General features: G+C 43.5%; 1 protein-coding gene across 4 annotated transcripts in view; it reads right to left on the bottom strand.

Moving 5' to 3' along the window:
- Positions 1 to 17,913, bottom strand: part of TLK2 (tousled like kinase 2) — a 48,897-nt gene that overhangs the window by 23,968 nt on the left and 7,016 nt on the right. For all 4 annotated transcript variants that reach the window (XM_048517423.1, XM_048517425.1, XM_048517424.1 and 1 more), the window contains exons 3-12: positions 15,648 to 15,719; positions 14,919 to 14,988; positions 13,059 to 13,105; positions 12,648 to 12,743; positions 6,857 to 7,024; positions 5,524 to 5,619; positions 4,370 to 4,462; positions 3,863 to 3,973; positions 2,774 to 2,910; positions 213 to 365 (exon numbers count right to left, since the gene is read on the bottom strand). In XM_048517423.1, coding sequence (XP_048373380.1) covers positions 213 to 365; positions 2,774 to 2,910; positions 3,863 to 3,973; positions 4,370 to 4,462; positions 5,524 to 5,619; positions 6,857 to 7,024; positions 12,648 to 12,743; positions 13,059 to 13,105; positions 14,919 to 14,988; positions 15,648 to 15,719 — 1,043 coding nt within the window. The remainder of the gene's footprint in view (positions 1 to 212; positions 366 to 2,773; positions 2,911 to 3,862; positions 3,974 to 4,369; positions 4,463 to 5,523; positions 5,620 to 6,856; positions 7,025 to 12,647; positions 12,744 to 13,058; positions 13,106 to 14,918; positions 14,989 to 15,647; positions 15,720 to 17,913) is intronic.

Below are 17,913 nucleotides of genomic sequence, written 5' to 3'. Positions count from 1 at the left end.
GACAATTTACCCAATACAACCCCAAATTCCCTCTCTGAGCAGCCACCTGAACTCTGTTCCTCCAGCCAATTCTCTCTTATAAATTCTCTTTTAACAGAGAACAGGGTTTCAAATGAGACTGGCTGGGGCGGAGAGCTGGCAGGGGCGCAGTCTGAGAAGTGTAGCCCTAAATTATTCCTGGAAAATGCCTGGAAGGTTTCTGCAACACTCACGCCTCGTTTTCTGCTCCGTTGGTCTTGTTCTTGCGCTGCTTCTGCTCGTTGCTCGTTGGAGGGGCCTGCCCCATGGCAGGCGGCTTCCGCTTTGCTAACATCTTCCGTTGCCTTTCTATCTCTTCCCTTTGGGAATTTATCCTCTCCTGTTGCCTAAGCAGGAAAATACAGACACACAAAACAAGACAGTTAGGATAGAGTTTCTAACTGTTAAGCGCTTCAGTCCTCCACATCCCCAGAAGAGTAGATTTCTGGTCACTAGGCTCCGAAGAAGAAGAAGAAGAAGAAGAAGAAGAAGAAGAGGAGGAGGAGGAGGAGGAGGAGGAGGAGTTTGGATTTATATCCCCCCTTTCTCTCCTGCAGGAGACTCAAAGGGGCTTACAATCTCCTTGCCCTTCCCCCCTCACAACAAACACCCTGTGAGGTGGGTGGGGAATGAGAATACAGAGACTCTGGTAATCTGGTCAGCCGCCAAAATGCTAGGCAGTGCTGAATTCAGCTTCTGACAGTTGAGCACAATCCAGAGAACCCTAGAAGCAGGAGTGGTGATCCTTCACACCTTCAGAAAAATTGACAAGTTTCCAACTGGGAATTTCAGTGCCAGAGTGCTGCCTTAGGCATCCCAATCATGTCTGTGGGGCTCTCACACACACGATCCTATCAGATCCTACTACAGAAATACAAGTAAGCGACTCATGATCCATGTGCGATGGGGTATCCCCCCCCCCCCCCCCGCGTGGTGGCATGAGCTCCTGCTCTCCCACAGGCCTGTCTAACTTGGAGCATAGATACCACCTTCTTCAAAATGGTGGCCAGATCTCCTAACATAGCCTGGTGAGATATTGATGCCACCCCCAATATTAAGTTGGGGTGGGGTTTTTGAAGACAAAATAACAAAAAAAATAAATGAAAACCTGAAGTGGGGATGCCTCCAGATCTGTAAGATAAAAACTGCAGATCTGTACTTGACCCCCATTCTGTGGATTTTCTGATTGGCGCAAAGGCCAGATTCAGAGTCAATATATGATTGATTGATTGATTAATTATTTGTTTTATAGGCCACCCTTCCTCTTGATGGTCCCAGGGTGGCTGACAACTAGGATTTCATGGTCAAAATTGCCATAACAATCCTCATAAGACTTCCCAGTTGCACCATAGGAAAACTAGAAAACGTTTCTTTAAAGAACAGAACTGTAGAATATACAGAGGGTTAAGCTAATCAACTTCCACATTTATAGACATCTGGTAAAACATTAGGAAATTGCAATCCAGACCTCTCTTTATGTTCAAATCCCATAATGTGTTTGTGCAATCATTGAACCACAACAGTGCGATGAACTAGCCTCTTGAGTGCAACTATTTAGGACATGTAGATAACAAAGCAAGGGGTCGGGGGCAAACTCAGATTTTAGCTGGACAAGCCAGTTGTCTTTTGACCTAACTCTGAAGAAGAAGAGTTGGATTTATATCTCCCCTTTCTCTCCTGTAAGGAGACTCAAAGGGACCGACAATCTCCTTTCCCTCCCCGCCCCCCCACAACAAACACCCTGTGAGGTAGGTGGGGCTGAGAGAGTTCAGAAGAACTGTGACTGGCCCAAGGTCACCCAGCCGGTGTGTGTTAGAGTGCCAGGCTAATCTGAATTCCCCAGATAAGCCTCCACAGCTCAAGCAGCAGAGCGAGGAATCAAACCCGGTTCCTCCAGATTAGAGTGCACCTGTTCTTAACCATTACGCCACTTTGGAAACTATTCCCTTGTTCCTGGAAATAGGCATGATATTGGTCATCCAAATGTTTTAACTGGTCTTCCTGGAACAATTAGGATATTTATTTAGCCAAACATTGTATGGCTAATAGCCAATTAAGGGCTTATTCTAACCTTATAAAAATGCATGTTCTTGGGTTTACAATTTTACCACTGATTGCTTTATGTAATAACCTTCTTGCAGTAATTCCCAAGGGGCAGCTGTGTTAGTCTACTCCAGCAGAATTACACCCCAAAAATCTATTTCAGCCTGAGCTTGCATGAGTCAAAGCTCATCTTCAGATGTACAAGTTTGCAATCATATGCTGTCTTAAATACCCAGCCAGGGGGACATTGGGAAGACAGGCTGATGTAAAATGAGATCCCATCAGAGAAATCAGTTCAGCAGGAGTGGGAGTTAACTGATTTCTCTATTCACTGTATGTTGTTTTACATCAACCGCTCTTTGTAAAATTGTTCCCTACATTCCTTGGCTCAGTATCTAACCAAACCTATGGATATACACTTCCATGCACCTGAAGAAGTAAACTCTGACTGTAAAGAGCTAGTGCTGAAAATTTTTGTTGAGCTTTTAAGGTACTACCTGACTCCTGTGTAATCCTTATAATTAGAGTATCCTCTAAGTACCTGCTCTGGACGGTAAACAAAACCCACATCCACTGAGAATGTCCCCAATGTTACATTTACATGGACAGCAAGCTCAAATTACATGAGTTTCGTTGAGACTGTTTGAACAAGGAAACACCAGCTCATCTTTTCTGCCTGGAAATAAGGCAGCAGGATACTCGCAAGACTTACTTGATGAGGTTCTGGAAAGCGTAACCGTCCGTCCACTGCTCAGTGTAAGAGGCCCCATGCCGGACTGTGGCAAAGTGACCCAGCCGCAGCCGATCCTGCATGCTCTTATCTCGGCACGCCATCTTTTCTTGCTTTGACTGGGGAGGGAAGGGAACATTGCATCAGGACTCTCTCGATCTACCAAAGTGTTAGTCTGTTGGTGAATGTAAAATGTTGATTTGCCCAAGAAAGAAAACGAGAATGTAGAGCAGAAGCTGCTGTTTCAACTGGTGAACTGGTTCAGCTCACTAATGCAATTTAACCACTGGCTCAAGGTAGAGGTGGAAGAGGCCCACCCAAACTGACAACAGTGGTGCCAGGGCCCAATCTCAGGAAAGGTTTATAAGCCAAAATGGAGTGACTTGGGTCCTTTTGTAAATTAGCTTTTATTTTTCAGCATGTCCCCACTTTAGGACAGAAACGTATAATAGGTGATCCTGCAATAAACTCCCTGAGCAGCAATTCTAGCAAGGTACATTCTCAGTGGCTGTTCCACTAGGATGAATGACAAGAGTCCAAATTGCAAGGCAAAAGAGGCTGCTTTGGAGATTACAATGAATTCTCATTTTAATTTCTAACGCGACAAGTAACATCATGAATGCTACTTTTCCCCCAAGCCCCCAATGCTACATTTACATGGGGAGCATTTGTGAAGTACGCATCTTAACTACATTTAAAACAAGGGGTGAACTCTAGCTCCAAGGCAAAGAAGACCCCGAGTTCAACTGATTGTGCCATCCAAGAACTACCCCCGACCAGAATAAACTGTACTGGGTTGGCTGGGCAAGAGACATGACTCAGCATAAGGCAGCTTAATGAGCAAGAGATAACATAACACTCCTTCTTATGCCCAGTTAAGTCAGCTGCATCTATTTTGGGCTTTGTAATTTCAGTTGTTCTATTGATCAGCATCCAAGCAGACAGGTAGCTAGCTGGAAGACACCAATTCAAAGATACAGATTTGCACATAAATTTGAAGAAGATAAGGAAAGGGAAAGGCGTGGGCTGGATGGGAAGGAGATACAGGCAAAACAGAAAACCTAAACTCACCTTTTCTATAAGGAGCTTCTTGCTCATTGTTACACATCTATTCAACCGTTCTTTGTACTTCTCAAGCATTTTCTGTTGTTCATCTATCTGCCGCCTCAAGTCACAATTTGCCTGAGGATAAAACAATTTTATTAATTTAGAAAAAAATTATGCCCACAGATGCAATTATAAGTAGGCAGCAAAGGAGAAACTAGTCAAAATGTCACTGGGACACAGTCTGCTGGCATGTGTGCTGAGGCATCAGGAAATAACAGTTGAAGGCCCAGAACGGCATCCAAGTGTTGCAGGAATATTTGTGATATCCAACCTGGAGAGCTCTCAAATGACCCTGCAGGCACTAGAACAGCCTATTATGGCAAAAGTCAACTTCTCTCTCAACAAAATTCTCACTCATAATTATCTGATTGCTAAAACAAAATTATTTTTCTTTTTTAATTCAAAAAACCGTTGCAATAAAAGTTATCTCTGAAAAAAGGTGGAGCAAAATTCACACAGGTAAATACTTACTCTTAATAAGTCATCTATTCTTCCTTCTTTCTTTTCCAAATCAGAGTTTTTACTGTTTTCTAGCGCAGATATTTTCTCCACTGTGAGATCAGACTAGAGGGGGGAAAAATCCACAACTTGGCTAAACATTTTAGGGACAGAATAGCAGTAGGATATGTTTTTGTTTTTTGCCTTTTTTGTATCTCAACCAGATGTTTAGAATTCAGTTATCATAACCCCACCTGATTAAATCTGGCAAATTATGTAATTGGAACTGAAAGCTCTCAAACTCTGCCATGTAAACTTCACTTAAGCCAGGAGAGAAACTGCTTGAATGTCCCATGTGTGCCAGACAGGTAGGTCACAGAGAAAAGAAGCTGCATAATCTATGGCATGCTTCATGCTCCCTGGAGGAACAAGCCAAAAAAAAAAAAAACCCTGAAGAAAATGGCAAATTGAACCCACTGGACCTTTACCACTGCTGACCCTTAAAAGGCAGGTCATGGACAGCAGGCAAGATTCAACTGATCTGGGATGCAGGTAGTGCCCACAGCCTTTCATTAGATTCTGCCTGTGAATATTTTCTCATAGCCCAAGGGGCGCTTTATATTAAAACTGGGATTCAAATAATCAGCTTGCCAAAAAGACTCATTGGATGACACTGAGCAAGATACTTCTCTTTCGGAAACAACACCTCCTCTGGGGGTGTTCAAGTTTTTTTGTACTCCCACTGCCAAAAATATACTCCTGCCAACAAGGGCTAGAACATGTTACTAGAAATGAAACCCCCATGATGCTGACATCCAGCTAGCAGGTTATTCAGCAGTGACACCAGGACCAGATGCAGCTGTGCAAATTGCAGGGGCCAACTCCTATAAAAACTGTTTTAAAGTGGCGGATCTCATCAGTGCTGAGAAGGAACTCTGAACTAATTCAAGAGCTGTCATGTTCTAATTTGCTTTTGCAGCAGCACCAAAGAGGAAGGCAAGAAAGACAGCATTCTTCTGGAATCTGGGCACTTGAAGACAAGGCCATTCCCTCTGACAAGGCACACAACCCATGTCTAACCCCTCTCTAATGCACCAGTATGTCACCATTCCTTTGCCTTCTTTCTCTCTCTGCACTGTGCTTGACCGAAGCCTTATAACACATAATGCTGCTTATTAGCCTTTTACCTGCGTCTGTTTATGCTGGACGGAAATCTGCTTTTGGGAAGTGCAGGAATGCTCCGTGTTCCCTGAACTTGTTGAGGAAGGGCTGCCCTGCTGGGCCTGTAAGAAACAAAGAGTAAATATAGGTATGGCTGTGGATCAACAGGACAGCAAAGAATTATGTCCTCATCGCTGCAAATCATATTAGGCTGTCTACTTGTGTGTTCTTGACCTCAACGGGCAGCATGTCTCACACCCAGTTCCCTGGTAGTCAAAATGAGGATGCTAAACATAACATGCTCAAGACTCCTAAGTGAAAAGGACACCCTGTATCCTGACAGGGAATTCTGTCACCCCCTCCCCCAAACACACACTTAAGAACATAAGAACATAAGAATAACTTGAGATAATATGGGTTGTAGTTATTCTCATGAAAAAGCAGAATTTTCATTCTGAATTGTAAAAGTAATTACAATCTCATCACTTTCCACATTCCGTTTCCTATTAATGTATTTCACGCTTCTTTTTTTCTCTCCTTTCCTCTTTTAACTGGAAGAACCACAGAAAAGAGGGGTCAGGTAAGACCATAAGGAATGATCAATTTAAATCTGGGAGCCTTAGTCTTCTCAAAAACTCCAAAGGTGCAGGGCCATGTATCTTCCTAGAGGCAATCGTCCTGCCTCCTAGTCCAAGTGATCAGCACAAAACAAGTAGGCCTTCGGTACAAAAGACCAAACTTCACAGCTGCTGTATATGCATTTTAATTCCACATATTGATGTCACTTGAATGACATCCTCATGGCTGCGAGTGACACCAAACCACAGCTGATACAGAAATATCAATACAACCACCACCTTCTGAGACTGAAACCCTTTAAAAATGAGAAAGCTATGCAATCCTTTGGGGAAGAAAAGGAAGATCTTGGAAAACAGCCCTGGGAATTGGAGGACTGGAACACAATTGCAGAGAACCTTGGTTTTTTATTGTAGACTTTAAGCATTTGGAGTGGGAAACCATTTTGTCACCATCAAGGCAGGAATATGGTGCAGAGGAGAAAACTCAAGACCTAGTGTGAATGAAGGAGGCCCTCTGGCTAGGATAAATGAAGTTGGTTGAGAAGAGGAAGACTTTGGGGGCAATGATTCCAAAATGGTTAGCACCTTCAGCTCCTGCCATTTCGAACATTGTATCTTTACCAGCTGCAAAGCAACCAGGCCTAAGACCATTTGAGAGAGGACAGATTCTGACAAGGGGGCCCACACAAAGATGACTTTGTTTGGGGCACCTGCCTATTACCCACCCTGAATCAGACCCATTCCATCCCTTGCCGAGTTTGGCCATTAAGACCATGCTCACCGCAGTAAATGGGAAACAGAGGCTTACGCCCCTCTGAGCCAGCTGCTCGCCTTCTAGCCGCTGTTTCGCCAGCATCGCCGACACCAGCGTTGGCAGAGCAGAATGCTCCTCCTGCAGTTCCTTGGCTGCGCTGCTCTCTACCCCGTAAAGCGGCTGCTCCACTCGCCGCTGTAATACATTTAAAGAAAATGACAAGACACTTTTGAATAAGGAAAAAAATAAGGGAGAATAATACTGTTGACAGATGCAGGAAATTGACAGGTAGTTTGCAGAATTTGGGGCAGGGGTGTCCCATAACTACTGGAGATTGCCTCTTCCAGCATTTCCCAAACTTTTTCCCCCCATGGCCTAGTTATTTTAATTTGTGACCCACTAAAAAATGTATGGCCTATTTATTAGTAAAATAAAACAAATGTGAATGTCACCCAGTCCTGCGCCGGGCTGCATCTGCATGCGTTGTCATCAGGAAGGCTCCTTGGCGTGCTGCTTTTGCCCCCACCTCCCTCGCGGCACCAGTGTCTGCTGTGAGCTGCGGCTCCGTCCCCAGCTCATTTCTGGGTGATCGGGTGGCCAGGGTGAAGCCCCGAAGCCCCTGTATTGTTCCAGCTGGTCCAGCTCCAGGTGGGTGGTGCCCTCCGAGCAAGGACCGGGGTAGGGTGGTCAGCCCCAGCCCTGGACATTAGGTGACCCAGCATTTTGCTTTTGTGACCCGGTGCCAAGTCACAACCCACCATTTGGGAAATGCTGACCTATTCCATTTGCATTTAATCCAGAGCAATCATGATGCCTTTTGGGTATCAGTTCCTAGACAGCTGATGTTTTAAACTCATGGCTATACCTGTCTTACTCTGATCTCTCTCTCCCCTTCCATCAAGCAAATCCAAAATTTGTACCAAGAAAGGTGGATGACAACCAAGATACATTTAATTTGCTTGTTTGATTAATTTATTCTATTTCTGCTAGTCAGAAAGGGAACTATGCAGAATGCTGAGGCCTGCCCTAATGCCAGCAGTCTCACTCACGCCACAGTTTTCAAAATTACAAAGGCACTGGCCAAACACTTTTAACCCTTCCACTGTCAGAAGGACAAGAAACTTGCTTAACAATACAAAACTCAAGATGCTGAATTCTGCATGCAAAATCAGATTCCATGCACCTGTGTTACAGTCATTCAGACTGGGAAAGCAACCTCTGAAAACAGGCATGCTTTTATCAGAGCAAACAGAACTAGACTCATTCTCTTATATTTTGCTGTCTTCTTCATGTGATGTCCAAGCAGTTAAACCTCAACAGTAATTCAGCAATGTGACTAAAAGCAGTGTAATCAATAAATCTGGGCAATGCTCCCTCTGATGTCACAATCGAGGGATGGAAACTGAAGGCTGAACTGGCAGAAAGACAATGAAACAGTTCTGTCTTTCATCCTGAGGTAAGCAAACATGTGGACACCAGGAAAGTGAGTGGGGAGAGGAGAGCAGAGTCCCCAGACCGACAGAAGAGTCTTTTTTTAAAAAGAAATGCTCCAAGTCTAAAGCAAGCAGCTGGGTGTGAAACATCCAGGAATTCTCTGTTTCAGTAAATATCTGGATAACTTACAAATAATGCATTGTTTATTTAAAATATTTATAAGCTAGCTTGAGCCCTTCAGGACTCAGAACTTTTATTCAGAGTTCCTGAAATCTGTTTACCTAGACTGTTTTCCTACTTCCCTCTCCCACCACCTTCCACCCTTCCAACTTTGCCACCATTGCAGTCTTTACAAAGTGCAAATATACTTTTTCTGACCCATCAACCTGGGGAGTGGCAAAAGGAACCAATGATCCCATGCATCACCCACAATGTCAGCAGGACCTAGCCTCAAAAGGGTAGTCCCATCTACTATTAGCTCCTATTGGAAACAATGGGGGATGGGGGCACCCCTTTTGAGGGTCCATAACTTTGGACCCCCTGAACGAAACTTCACCAAACTTGGCTGGTATCATCAGGAGTGTCACCTGACAATAGCCTGAAATTTTGGTGCCGTTAGCCCCAAAACTGCGCCCCCTGCAGGCCAAAAACAAAAAACCACTTTAAATTGAAAAAACCCACAAACGGGGGGGGGGGGGGGGGGAGCTTCGGACATGTAATGGGGGAGTTGAACCCGAGAACCCCCCCCCCCTTACCTACGTTCCTGGGGATGAGTAAGAGTAACAACCTCAGCCTGGATTCCCTTCACCAGTGATAGAGAACAGGGGCCACAGCATGGACGTAGGTAAGGGGGGGGGTTCTCGGGTTTGAACCCCCCCATTCATGTCCGAAGCTCCGCCCCTCCGTTTGTGGGTTTTAAAACATTTTAGTGCTTTTTCGGTTTTTGGCCTGCAGGGGGCGCATTGTTTGCTAGCAGCACCAAACTTTCAGGGATTGTTTGGGGGACTCTTCTGATGATACTACCTGGGTTTGGTGAGGTTTGGTTCAGGGGGTCCAAAGTTATGGACTCCCAAAGGGGGTGCCCCATCCTCCATTGTGTCCAATGGGAGCTAATAGAAGATGGGGGCTACACTTTGAGGGTCCATAACTTTAGACCCCCTGAACCAAACTTCACTAAACCTGGGATGTATTATCAGGAGAGTCTCTTATTGATACCACCCAGGCTGTGTGAAGTTTGGTCCAGGGGGTCCAAAGCTATGGACTCCCAAAGTGAGTGCCCCATCCTCCATTGTTTCCAATGGGAGCTAATAGGAGATGGGGACTACACCTTTGAGGGTCCATAACTTTGGACCCCCTGAACCAAACTTCACCAAACCAGGGTGGTATCATTTGGAGACACTCCTAAAGATACCCTGAAAGTTTGGTGCTTCTAGCTTAACAATTGCACTTGCCCCTGATAGTGGTAATCTCCCAAATTTCCCCAGATTCTCCTTTTAAATCCACCTTTAGCATGGTTAAAGGAGGACCAAATCTTGAAGATCCTTCAGTTCAGAAGAAGAAGAAGAGTTTGGATTTATATCCCCCCCTTTCTCTCCTACAGGTGACTCAAAGGGGCTTACAATCTCCTTGCCCTTGCTCCCTCACAACAAACACCCTGTGAGGTGGGTGGGCTGAGAGAGCTCCGAAAAGCTGTGACTAGCCCAAGGTCACTCAGCTGGCGTGTGTGGGAGTGCACAGGCTAATCTGAATTCCCTAGATAAGCCTCCACAGCTCAAGTGGCAGAGCAGGGAATCAAACCCGGTTCCTCCAGATTAGAATGCACCTGCTCTTAACCACTATGCCACACTGAAAGTGATGCTGTTTCAGGGTGGGGGATAATCCACCCCCCTTCTAAAAGCAGCATCACTTTCAATGTTGTTGTTTAACTAGGGACCCCAGATTCTCCCTTTAAGGTGGATTTAAAAAAAAGAATTTGGGCTCTCTAGTTTAAACACCATTGAAAGTGATGCTGTTTGAGGGTGGATTCCAGCATCACAGCAGCTGACCGGAGTGTGTGTGCAAAACTCAGATTTTGCACCAGGCTCCATTTTTCCTCTATGCCTCTGCCCAGAGGGGAGGGGCAGGGGAGGGCAGGGCAGGGGAGTCTGCCATCCCCGGCCTCGGAGAGCTGCTTTAATAAGCGCTAGGTGGGGGGTGGAGCTTGGGTAGGCGTGGCCATGCCCTAGGGGTGGGGTGTGTGGCCCCCCCCAACACCCCCCCCCCATAAAAAATCTATACCTACGTCCCTGGGCCACAGCAGGCTGAATCAGAGAACAGGAAACTCCTGCAATACTTTCCAAAGACCTGGATATTTGTGGAACCAGATTTCTAGCACCCACTAGATGGGACAGCTAAAGTCTTGTGAGTATCAGCAATTGATCATGCATTTCATATAGTAATTCTCACCAGTGTTACAACAATCAAACACTTCTTAGCTATCTGCAAGTAGAGCTTAAATTGTTGCAAATGCTGGGAAGGATCTTAGAAGTCTATCTCTCAAGTCTATCCCGGGAAAAAGGTCCTCTGTGCTGGAGAATGACTTGGTGGAGGGAAGTGCCGTGCCAAATTAACCTATCTCCAATTCAACCATCCAGATATACTGTGCTGTTTTCACTATTCAGACTTCCTAAGTAAGCACTTCGGAATATTGTGTGGCCAAGCTGAGAAAGGCCTGGAGATTATGGTAAGACCAACTTTACAGTTAACTTCCCACCCAGAGGCAAGTACTGGTTCTTTATGATTCCAACCACTCTACAAGAGATAGATGCACTGACAAATTCTTGGCAAGGGGTCAAAAGCAGCAGTGCTGAAGCTGCTTCATGACCTTTAATGAAGAACACATGAGTCATGGTAAGTCCCACAACCTTCTTTTTTGGCCATCACACCTACAGCAGTATCATTCCTCCTGAATCTTCTCAGTCTAGCTGCAGCTACCTGCATGAAGGCCCTTGAGAAAACAGACCCTAACACTGAGCTACAGGTCATAAGTGTAGAACTTACTTTACTTTAAAAAAAAAAATCTTTACTTTACTGATCAGCTCTATTGGCCTAAAGATTATGAACTAAATCATAATAAAATCATCTAAGCTAAAATTAATCATTCATTTTTTATCCATCATTACTCTGGGAAAGTTTTTTGCAACTAATAAGGTTACACTAGTATGTAACCCAGTGAGCAAAAATTTTAGTCAGTTGCCTAAAGATGAATCAGTAACTTTTTGAAGACAGGGAGAAGCAAATTTCTTCCTTATGTGTGTGAGAAGGTTACATTTAAAAAGACATTGCTCCAATGTATTTTTCTGCCATGTGCAAAGGATATCCTATCAGAATAAGGTCTATTACTGTATTGGCTCTTTGAACAGCTGAGATTGCATTGTATTTTGCTGAGATAGCATAAAAGTTATTCTACAGTGTGAGACAGTTAGAAAGTATATACATGCAGGAGGGCATTTGGGGTACAAGTAAAGTAAGAAATAAGGGAACACACCCTTCACGCTCACATACATGAGCTAAATAGGTATAATTTAAGAAGTTGTCTGGAAACAACAGAACTGGCAAAGCACAGCCCTAAGGCTGTTAAATCTGTACACAGATAATTCAATAGTAAATCTTTCAGAGAAATAATAACAGTACATAATCTACCCACACAGGAATACCATACAATAACTGGGAAGCGATCTTGCTATTAAAAATAGCAGGGGTCACTGGAAGGTACTGACCACCAGATGTTAGAAAGTATTTCACAATTGCTTAAGACGAAATATCAGCCTTATTACGTGCTTTATCCAAATGGGGCTTCTATGACAAGCAAAACTCATTTACTTGTCCCAACAAACAGACATTAATATTGTATTGTCGAAGGCTTTAACGGCCGGAATCACTTGGGTGCTGTGTGGTTTCTGGGCTGTATGGCCGTGTTCTAGCAGCATTCTCTCCTGACGTTTCGCCTGCATCTGTGGCTGGCATCTTCATATTAATTTAATATTAATTCATATTAATTTAATTTAATTTTAATGGACTTGGAAAAACCATGGCTTTAGGCTTGTCACAGTTATTTGTGAGCCCCTCTTGCTGACAGTATGCTACAAAGGATTTTAGTAAATGTAAATGCAGAACGTAAGAATCCTGGGGGGAAAAAGCAGAATATGAGGAAGGATTCAAGTGTGAACACCTGCCCCATGAGAACCCTGTACCACCACCCCTGTCCCAACATGGCTTCTGAACCTACCACCATGTCAAGCTTCATTAAAAAAAAAAGTGAATGCCAGAACTCTTTGTTCAAGAGACACTCTGAGATGCTCCCAAAACAAGAGTTCATGCTCGCTCCCTTCAAGGGAATACTTACAGGTAAGGGATTTGATAAGGAATGCTGTGGAGATGATCGCGCAACAGGTGGCACGCTTCTCCCAGGGCTTGTTCCGGGACCGCTTCCCCCAGCAAACTAATAAGGAGCAGAGAAGAGAACAGATCAGCCACGTCAATAAGTAGACTTCAAGGGTGCATTGGGATTATGGTGCGATATGCACGAAACGCCAGGGACAACCAGAAACAAGACCCACATCTTCTATCCCAAAAGCCAGCTTTAAAGATGGAGAACATGGCTACTTAGAACAATTAGAACAATCACTGAATCAAAAGGAGCCCCAGCACCATGGAGCGTATGCAGAATTGTTGCCTCACAAAGGCAGCCATCAAAACATATTCCCACACACTCCGAAAGAACAGCACCTGATACTCGTGCACCCAACAGGCTTACCTCAAAATAATCACTAATTTTATGCCCTCTTGGAGTGACAACTTTGCCTACAAAGAAAACAAAAATGTTACCAATCAAGTGCGTATTCATTCTTTAAACCATCTCAAAAATATTATTTGGATTCAGGGTCAAATTATTCTCACCAAAACTGCCTTCCTATTGTGGAAGACAAGGAAGGTGAATGGCACTCTCCAGATATACATGCCAGCTGACCCTAAGGCATTTGCAGGCTCAGGGATCCACCTGCTGATGGAGTAACTTATGTGCACTTTGGGGGGCTACCTTCCCTTTTTTAAGTGCACGTTGGAGCATTCTCTTGCAAACAGCAGCAGCCTTTTCCAGGGACTACCCTCATGTTTCTGGTGGCTTGTCAAGTATTGGACTTGGAAGAGCTGACAGCTGCTCAGTTGGCAGCTAAGACATTTGTGGGGACCAAACTATATAGTCTAGAAAGGGCTGCTGATGGCAACCACTCCACCCTAACAAGCGCAACAGACCAAATCAAATATCTTGTCCAGCTTCTCAGCAAATCAAATATCTTGCCCAGCTTCTCAACTTTGGTACTGCGTGTAATTCAGAAGAGATCACTTAAGGCACAAGATTGCTGTCACAGATTCTTTTAGAGGCATCATGGGAGAAAATGAGAGAATCTGAAAATAGGAGGAAGCAGCAGCAGAAGCAAGCCTATGACAGCCCCGTCCAAGGGAACTGCAGGCCAAGAAGGGATTTGGGATGAGAGAAAAGGAGAACCTGATGTTGGGTGCAGCAACATGATGCTAGAAGAGGAAAGGGCATTAGTGAGAGGCATGGCTCCTGACCGAGGCTCTATGAGACTCCTGGAGGTTAGGAATTTCTGCCTGCTCTGTGGGCCACAATTAGTATGGATCTGTGCAAGAAATAAATATCAGAAGGGGATAGATACACCAAAGCTACTGCTCTAAGCTTAAAGAGTCTCACCCCCCAAAATGCCACCTTCCAGATAAGGTAGGAGTTGCCTCAAAATTTTTATTTTTGACTTGATTCATTCAAAAGTCCACCTTTCTCACTGACTGATCCTCCACTGCAACATCTAATAATCAACAGAATCAAACTAGAATTATTTACAAATTGACACAAAGTAAAATAGTACTACATGTGGTTTGTTAAAAAGTGCAGAAAATGGTAGTAGATAAGTAGAAGATAACACAGTGAGACGATACAGAAACTGGATAGTTTGTATTATACAGAGTGGTACAGTTCACAGTCCCATTCCTTTAATTAAAGTTCCCTCCAGAACCATCCTGTTATATTACAGCCCTTAACAAAAATGCCCTCCAGGACAATTCTGTTTTACATAGTCTTGCTGCATGCCAGAAATGTGGGTGCTTTCCTGACCACCTAAGGAAGACCATTCCACAAGGAAGGAGCCTCAACAGAGAATGCAGGTGTACAGGCAGCTGCTGACCTTCCCCACATGCAACATTTCCTATACAAGAGAACACTGGCACCCAAAGCAACTTGAAAACTGCACGTAATCAAAAACTGCATGACCACTGCACCTTACTGTTTGTGCATTTAAAGTGCTGGGAAGCTATGTTTATCTGTAGCATAGTGCATATATGAAAAAAGTGGTGAGAGTAAACCCCGGATTAAGATAGTGTAGGGCTAGAAATGTTTTTCGCATAACAGGGATAACAAATTGTCTCTGAAGGGAAGGTCTCGGCTCCAAAACCGGGATCATAACAAGCTGCCCAACCCCCACCCCCACCTCATTTCCCAGGAGCACATGCATTCTCCCCATGGACAGAAGAATTCTCTAACAACTGGCCTCATTACTGACTGTTTGCAAATCCTAATTAGTTTGCCTGGAACACAGGTTACCTTGACTGGTCTCAAATGGTTCTCCTTTCCTCTTCCTGTTGCGCTGGTCATTCTGCTTTTTTTCAGGAGTCTTGGGGGGGGGGGGGGGAGAAATACTCAAGTCAATTGCCACAGACCTTCCAGAATTTAAGTACATTAATATAGACCTAAAATGGATGCTTGTTCACAACACCTCATACACTTTTCATTTCACAAACAGATTAAACTCAACCTCTTCATGCTTCTGAGTCTAACTGTGCAGGGTTGCAAATTATTTGATAGTATACTTCCCTTCTAAAGCAAAGTATTGAGATAATAAGAGTTTTTTGGCCAACTCTGTATTTTTCGAGTTGAATCAATTATTTTTGAAACATTTGGTTGGTTGGTTGTTGTTTTTTGCTACAATGGGGAACCTAAACAGCAGAAAAGATGATGTATGGTTGCTGGAACCAATCCACACAACTATTTTCACTCTGGAAGTATGCAACCTGTGTGTAGCCTGGTCATCTTTAAACACTGGCTCTCGTAGGACTGTTTTAGAGATACAGAGTGCATTCATGCATCTGAGGTAACAATGTCTGTCGGAGGCAGGTTTAGTATGTAGTAAGTAACCTTTCATGTGATCATTCTTTTGTAAAACAACTGCATAGATCTGCCTACAGATGGCACGCTTGACCAGGAAATATCTGCTCCATGCTCCCAAAACAAGCTGAAGATTCAGGGTGTTGGAGAAGCATCAATCTCACTTACCTCCAATTCCTTATCACTTAGAGAGCCCACACTGCACAAACTCTGATTGGAAGATTCACTGTTTAATGGACCCTAGTGCAGAAGGAAAAAACCCGAAAAATATTCTCACTACCATGCAAGCCAACTCTTTTAAAGCAAAAGCATATTCATAAGCATTTAAGGATGACTGCATCCAACACACTTGTGCAGACTGGTTGCAATTCTCCTCAGCACAAGTCAGCTGACAAGCCACAGATGACAATAGCCTCATTTCAAAAGTCTAAACTGTTGCTGGACAGAACAGAACCAAAACACAGGTCAGTAAATTCTGCCAGGAATAAAGATTGTGAGGGCCCCTTCCCACATCCACTTCAAGCATGGGAAGCAAGCAAACTCACAGATATTTTCAGGAAATTTATAACACGCTCAGCAGGCTGCAAGTTCAAAATAAACACCATCTTGTATTATACTTAGCTAGGCCTGCCTAGCATTTGCAGAATCCCCAATGTAAATGCTTCTGAGAAACAGTGAAGACTCGAGAAACTCACATTTCTGTGCTGCATCAGATACAACTGCAATCTCTTTCTGTCACACAAGTATCTGTTGCTCTAAACAGACAACAGATGGTAAAGCAATGCATGTTCATCACAATGATGCTAAGCACAGAAACTGGGATGCCTTGTCTGCAACAGTTCCAGAAGGTGAGGAATCCCACTTGCTGCCCGACTATGATCATACAAGAAGTGCAAAGATACATGATATATGCAAAGAACCAACGCATCCAGTTGCAAAGAGAAAAACTAAAAAAGAGGACATGTATATACATTATGAGTTGAAGAAGTTTGGTTATAATATGATAACCTTTGTGGATTTTGGCAAAGGAAGCTTCTTGTCTCTTTTTTAAAGACCCCTGTGAGTTTCAAAGGCAGACTGCCAAGCAATGCAGTGTGCTTTCATTTGGCAGAAGAAAATTAAAAGTACAATTGTACCTATACAGCAACCACATTATCCCTGGATTGATGCCAGTGACCTCAATGTGAGGGGGAATTTAGACTGAATTTTCAAAATAAAGAGATGGGTTCTTCCTTTTGCAGAAATCTCAAGTCCTCTCAAGTTCTTCAATCTTCTACTTTCCTTCAGTCTGTGATAGAAGATCAACTGATAATGAACTTGCAGGATATAGCTGCAAGCAAGAAGAACAGAAATATGCAACAGGGAAGTCATTTGTACCTGAAGACCAAAATAATCTGTCTCAGAAAGACTGATCAAAAATATGTACACAAATGGGTGCTATACAACAATGAGAACTGAAAAGGGCCTTGACAACTTTTCTTTGGTTCTCCAAGCCAGCCCAAAATTCGAAGAGCCAGATTCATTTTTCAGTCTTCAAAGTTTTCCTGACCACATAAGTATTGTCCCCACAAAACCTCTTTACAATTTCTTGTAGTTTTCAATAAAGCTATGACAAAATTGTTGCAGTATGCAAGAAAATATAGGAATAACCCTGGTTGTCACAGCTACAACCAAAAGTTACCCTCTAAAAGCAGTATTCACTAAACAGAGCCAGTATAGAAAGTGACTGGCTGAATTCATCTATCACACCTGTTCATATATGAACAAGTGAAGAACTTAATGAACATGGATCTGTATGGCAAACAAACAAAAACATTCTGACACGTGATGGTAAGCCTTAGGCTGGATCTGGCCAGCTTTTCTCACTCACCCTTGGCCAACCCTCTTCTCTGTTCTAGCCCCTGTCTTACACTGGGTTTTGTCTATGCAGGACAGAGTTTGTGTGTACATTATGACTGCAATAAATCCAATAAATAAATAAAATGTACACACATGTGCAAAATGTTTATAATGGCACAGCATGCTGTTCAGAATTAAGGATGTGAGAACCTGCTCAGGCCCATTTTGAGAAAACAATAAGATCAGATGAGAAGGGATATAATCTTGAACTTTTTGTTCCAGATGAGTACTGTATATTACATGTTAAACCACAAGAAGAGGGAGAAACAGGGAACAGAAAAGTAAAACTGGCCTCCATAGTGTTAATGAGGAACAGTAATGAAAAGTTTCCCTCAACCTCCAAAAGGATATAAAAATATTTTAAAAACACAGAAATGGGCAAAAGACTGAACTTTGGCACACAGACAGAAACCAGCAAGAAAAACAAGGGGGAATATCAACAGCTGGCTAGGAAGAACAATAAGAGAAATAGATATTTAAAAGAAAGAACAGGCTCAGAAAATCCAAAACCAGCAAGAGAAACCAGAACAGTGAT

The sequence above is a fragment of the Sphaerodactylus townsendi genome, linkage group LG15 (genome assembly GCF_021028975.2).
Source record: "Sphaerodactylus townsendi isolate TG3544 linkage group LG15, MPM_Stown_v2.3, whole genome shotgun sequence".
Classification (NCBI taxonomy): Eukaryota; Metazoa; Chordata; class Lepidosauria; order Squamata; family Sphaerodactylidae; genus Sphaerodactylus; species Sphaerodactylus townsendi.
This window is presented reverse-complemented; position numbering and strand designations above follow the sequence as displayed.